The sequence below is a fragment of the Nicrophorus vespilloides genome, unplaced genomic scaffold (assembly GCF_001412225.1).
Source record: "Nicrophorus vespilloides isolate i.1.1-1 unplaced genomic scaffold, Nicve_v1.0, whole genome shotgun sequence".
NCBI lineage: Eukaryota > Metazoa > Arthropoda > Insecta > Coleoptera > Silphidae > Nicrophorus > Nicrophorus vespilloides.
The window spans coordinates 15,980-21,564 of record NW_017099040.1 but is presented as its reverse complement, the minus strand read 5'-3'; the positions used below and the strand labels follow the sequence as shown (position 1 = coordinate 21,564).

Genomic DNA, 5,585 nt, shown 5'->3' with positions numbered 1-5,585 from the left:
TGTAAGGTGTAAGGCAGGATTTAATCGAAATCCGTAAATTAAACGATTCGCATGCAAGCCGATCCTCCGGGTAATTGGTAATTACGGCCCCGTTGAATTCTGCGCAATTGACCCGCCAGTTTATCGCTCAATAAATAATTTTTGTGCCGAAATCAACGGCACGGTCCATCACGGGTCGCGCCCCTCTTCATGCCGACCGACGTGATTTTAAACAAAGGCCGAGCTCGTTAAAGGCGATCAATCGTCTGATTGATGATTATTAGCCATTCTTGATGGAGCCGAATGTATGTAGGTCGAGGAAGAGCCAAGCGGGAGATTCAGGATAGGTTGCTATGGTAACAAGAATACGAAGTTGAACTTGGGGCGGCGCTGGAGGCGGCCGAATCTCCTGGATACTCACTCAATTTGCGGATTGCGTTTAAAATGCAATATCCTAATAATTACAGCAACATTTTGATTATTGCACTAATGAAGTTTTAACATAACAATTTAGAATAAACGCAATTTGTTTATATATATTATTCGTAACAGTATGATTATTTTTAATATTGAATATTTAACATAAAAATCAATACTAAACCTAAATAATAGAATGAAGAAGCAGAATTGCAAATTAATTCCAAGAAAAAATATATATGACTTGCAATATAAATGAAAGGTTGTTTATGACAAGCAATTCATAGATCAGCGTTTTTCAACCTTTTTTTACGACACCTATGCCGCAACATCTGCGGCACTTATTCTATTTTGAACTTCAGTGGAAAAAAATTGAATGAAGTTTTAATATAACAATTTACCAAAAACGCAATTTGCGTTTATAACAATGTGATTATTTTTAATATTGAATATTTAACATAAAAAAATCAATACCAAGCCTAAATAATAAAATGTAGAAGCATAATTGCAAATTAATTCCAAGAAAAATTAAATATGACCTGCAATATAAATGAAAGGTTGTTTATGACAAGCAATTCATAGATCAGCGTTTTTCAACCTTTTTTTACGACACCTATGCGGTAACATCTGCGGCACTTATTCTATTTTGAACTTCAGTGGAAAACAATTAAATAAAGTTTTAATATAACAATTTACCATAAACGCAATATGTTTGTATATTATTTATAACAATGTGATTATTTATAATATTGAATATTTAACATAAAAAGTCAATACTAAGCCTAAATAATAAAATGTAGAAGCATAATTGCAAAATTAATTCCAAGCTATATAAAATATGACCTGCAATATAACTTAGTTTCTCAAATAAAATAAAGTTTATGATAAGCAATTCATAGAATTTGAGAATTCTTTAGCATAGAAATCAGCATGTTTCAACTTGTTTTGTTTTTGTCTCGAGGTTCTCTTGAACTTCTGCGGCACTTATTCTATTTTGGACTTCACTGGATAACAATTGAATGAATATTGTTTTATTTAAATTTTAGCGCCACACTTTGATCCTCTCACTGCACACCGGATGCAAATCACGGATTTAAATCAATGTTTTTCAACCTGTGATCCACAGAAATTTCCTTCCAATCCATGGCTACATGTTTTTTGTTATTGTTTTTGTCCAAAAATGTATTTTTCAATATTAGTTTTTTTTTTGTCTAAATTTTCTGTATATTATAAATTGTGATCGGAATCATAACAACTTACGAATAAAATGAATCTTCTTGAATTCTAATTCAAATATTGTTGTGTGTGTCTAATTGATAAGACGGCCATGTCTTCGGAGTCCAATCAATTTCTCTGCTTTAGTCTTATGTTCAAGAAAGTGGAAAATCCTTGTTCATAAAGGTAGGTTGTTGCAAAACGCAGGAACGTTTTGACTACCTCCTATACAATTACAATTTCGAAACATTAACAGTATTTTAATTGATAAACGTCAATGAATGCAACTAACTTAGAAATTTCTTCAATAAAATCGTCAAATAAATTGTTAACTTTTATTTTATGTTTATATAGTAAATTATGTTATTCTGCAATGGAAATTTAAAATACTTCATATTTAGTTAAGTTTAGTAAATCGGTTATTCTGAGTGGAAAATCATTTTTGATTTGAAATAAATAGAAAACTTTAAGTTAAGTTTTGTTTAGTAAATCAGTATTTCTGGATTGAGATTATTATTTGATTTTAAATAATTGAAAACTTCAAGTTAATAAAATTAAATGGGTTGGATGGTTCAAATATAAATCTAATAAAGAAACAAATGAAATTGCTGCTACGTCACTCTGTATATATTTGGCACATCAAGTAGGTAATACTATAAACACACGCATACACAATTTACAATCCAGCAATCTTACATACAAAACAAAGATGTACGATATATATGTATATAGTTATATAATCCTGCAGTTTTCTTTAGTCCGAGTACAAATCGCATTTATAGAGGCATGAATGTTACGTCTGCATGGCGGTGTGGCAGCGCCCCAACATTTGGTCCACGTATAAATTGCGATTTCATAATTTATTTATTTATTGTCGTGAATGCTTTTAGTATTCGAAGCCCTTAGTTCTTTGGAGATAACTCTTTGATCATGACTTTGTAATACTCGTGCGGCGGCTGGATGCTATAAATGGATTGGCCCTTCTCGTCCTTAAACTCGCTGTACTTCACGGCCTTCGCAGTAGACATACCCAGGCTCTCCGCAACACGCTGAGAGAATCTACTTGTTGCGTCCACCTTCATCAACTATCCAAGAAAATTAGATTAATACACCTTCATAACTTCTCGTCTAATGTACCTTAAACCCAGACTCCTCAGCTAAGATCTCGCTGCGCAAGAAAAGCTCCTTGGCGATGCCCTTACCACGATACTTCGAATTCACAGATAAGATTCTCAACTCGAAGATCTTCTCCAAATTATACTTGGCGAAAAGATCGAGCTCCTGGTTGGTGTTGTAGAGCAAACCGAAGATCTGCTTGTATTGAATACTATCGATCGACTTCATCTCTTCAATAGCGAGCTCGTTGTCGCCGCGATTGGAGATGCCGTTCAGAGCGACGCCGGCAATCTGAAAAATGCGCTTCATTAGATGCGAACGGGGAGAGAAGCAATAATCCGGAGCTTCGGAGGAGAAATAGGAATGCCAATAATACAGATCCGGATCTAAATTCCCATTGTCTCTCCGGCTTTATTAAAAATATTCCGACAAATACCAACGTCTATTTACGACGCAGTGGAAACGCCAATTTAGCGGAATTAATAAAACAGGAAAATCCCGGCATTTTCATTATTTTCTCTTCGTTTTGTTTATCTTTCACCGCAAAGCTTGCGCGAAATTAATTGCCAATCAAGGCGCACAGCAAATACACACACAAATAAAAACGGGAATTAAATTAATTGAATGGGAATTTTTCGAATGCTTTTCATTCTGCACAGATGGATGTAATTGGTTAGAAAATAATCATTTCACTCTCTATTACACGCTTTTCCATCTATCTATTTCTAATTATAATTGGAGTCTAATTACGCGAACATTATATAGTTTATGTAATATAAATGTCTGGTCCCAAAAATAAGGAACGTCTTATACTTGGCGAAATGCGTTAAATATTTACTACTACAAAATTTAAATATTACTTGGAAACCGAACAAAATATAAAATATTAACAATTTTATTTTAAATATTCTTTGTTTCTCTTAAGTAAAATATAAATATTTAATAAATCATAAATAAACTATTTTTTTTTAATTATATATTTAATTATTTGCTATAATATAACATATTTCATAGAAATTTAAAAGAAGTTAAAACAATTATTTAAAAATAAAATTAATGCACAAAAATGCAAAATATGCGACAATCAAGCGCATTTGTACAGAATAAATAAATGTACTTGATTATGGGATATTTTTAATCATTTTTTTAACATGTGAATATTCAAATATAAACATATCTTTTTAAACTATTGATAACAACAAAATAGTTACATAGTATTTATGAGGAATGTTGACTTTTTCGTTGTAAATAATGATATTTATTACTCATACGACTTGGTATGTAAATGTGTTATACTCTATGAATTTATAATATCCATTTCATATCGATTTCATAATAAGAAAATTTGTAAAATAATATATAAATAAGTTAAAGTTTAAATACTTAATTTTAATTTATCAGCGTGTTTTGACTTAATTTATTTAGTTCTTTTAGAGTTGCGTTTGAAATAGCTATTAGATTGCTAACAATTCTCTTGAAATATATGAGGTAGAACTTGGAAGATAAGCAGCACGAATTGCAAACAAAAAATCCTTGAAAGAACTTTATTTTACGAATACCATCATACAATAAGAAATACGTGCAATAATAGTCTTAAATAGTTATTAATAATAATTTATTCATATTGGAAATTTACAAACTTTATCAAAATTTTCAAAATTTGTTGATTTTATTTCGAAATTTTAATTGATTGTTTTTTTTTTAAAATACATAACTGAATGATGTAACAAATGGATTAGGTAATTGAAGCAAAGAAGTACCAACTTCTTCACGTTTGTATTTCGTAAATTACTACGCTCAAGGGGGAGTGAATCTATTGTGCTCTAAAATGGCACGAGTAATTGCTTTCGGATGTAATAGCGCGCGCTGAGAGTGTAGATTGCATAATTAATGTTGACTTACTTCGCCGGTTTTTGGGTCAATTGCCATGATGGAGAAGCCTTCCTCCAATGTTGACATGTCGTGGTGTTCAAGCAGCTCGCAGGGCTCTCCCGTCTTGCACAGCCCGACGCATTCGTTGAGTGGTTCATCGGGGAAATGTTGTCTCAAGTGTTCGATGACTTCTTCAAATTTCCCAGCGGAAATCGGTCCAAACTCCATTGCTTTTAATAAAAAAAAAACGGACAATCAATCAGTTTTCAAAATAAAGTAAAATCGACAAATCGTATAATTTTGAATTAAACCTATGGTTGCGTGGTACCTGCTTTCTTTTAAATTTACAGAAGCGCTGCTATCGCCGATGTATGTTACAGTTCTCTACTAAGTAGTGAACTAAGCTGCTTGTTGTAGTCGCGTGTGCTGGGAGCGTGGGAGCTTTTGTCCTTCTGCTGGTTCTCGTTGCGAGCTTTCTGGCTGCACTAAAAGCTGCGAGGCAGGACGATGTTTGTCCTCCGCTCTCTGCTCCTTGCTTCAACCAACGCCCGGGATGAAAACAGGCGCGGACTACCGCATATTTTCCCGTTCCCGCTTTTTATTAATGCCCTTTTGTCGCTCAATAAAATTCCTTTCCGCATATTCATCACCCCGCAAATACTTCTCAGATCATTCAAGCCTCACCGCTTATTGAATTCCACGCATTCACACGATCTAACAAAGTCATTAAGTTAACCCAGGCATTCACACATTTAATAATACGTCTAATTCGAAATCGATTAATACCAAATTGATGGATGCGCCGGGCACATGGCGTAATTTAATTTAATATTTTTTTAAAATTTATAAATATTTATAAACATTTTGTTCTAAATATGATGCTTTCATTAACTCAGGGTTTCCTAAACTATCGTACGCGGAACACTGAAGTTCCCTGAAAAATTGGAATGAAAATTTCAGGATTTTTGAAGTGTTCCGTTTACTTG

General features: G+C 33.0%; 1 protein-coding gene across 1 annotated transcript; it reads right to left on the bottom strand.

Moving 5' to 3' along the window:
• Positions 1 to 2,223: 2,223 nt before the first annotated feature.
• On the bottom strand, positions 2,224 to 5,163 carry LOC108563894. The gene is made up of 4 exons (XM_017922700.1): positions 4,928 to 5,163; positions 4,630 to 4,829; positions 2,749 to 3,018; positions 2,224 to 2,696 (listed from the first exon to the last, which is right to left on the bottom strand). Exons 2-4 carry the CDS (start codon positions 4,825 to 4,827, stop codon positions 2,514 to 2,516), a joined length of 651 nt encoding a protein of 216 aa, XP_017778189.1. The 5' UTR covers positions 4,828 to 4,829; positions 4,928 to 5,163; the 3' UTR covers positions 2,224 to 2,513.
• Between the last annotated feature and the right edge of the window lie 422 nt (positions 5,164 to 5,585).

Bases quoted from the DNA above. Each gene is read 5' to 3' on its own strand.
- LOC108563894 (XM_017922700.1), bottom strand. From the start codon at position 4,827: ATGGAGTTTGGACCGATTTCCGCTGGGAAATTTGAAGAAGTCATCGAA. The intron at 3,019-4,629 runs GTAAGTCAACAT...CGCATTTTTCAG, and splicing joins TTGACCCAAAAACCGGCGAA to ATTGCCGGCGTCGCTCTGAA. The intron at 2,697-2,748 runs GTACATTAGACG...TTTCTTGGATAG, and splicing joins CTGAGGAGTCTGGGTTTAAG to TTGATGAAGGTGGACGCAAC.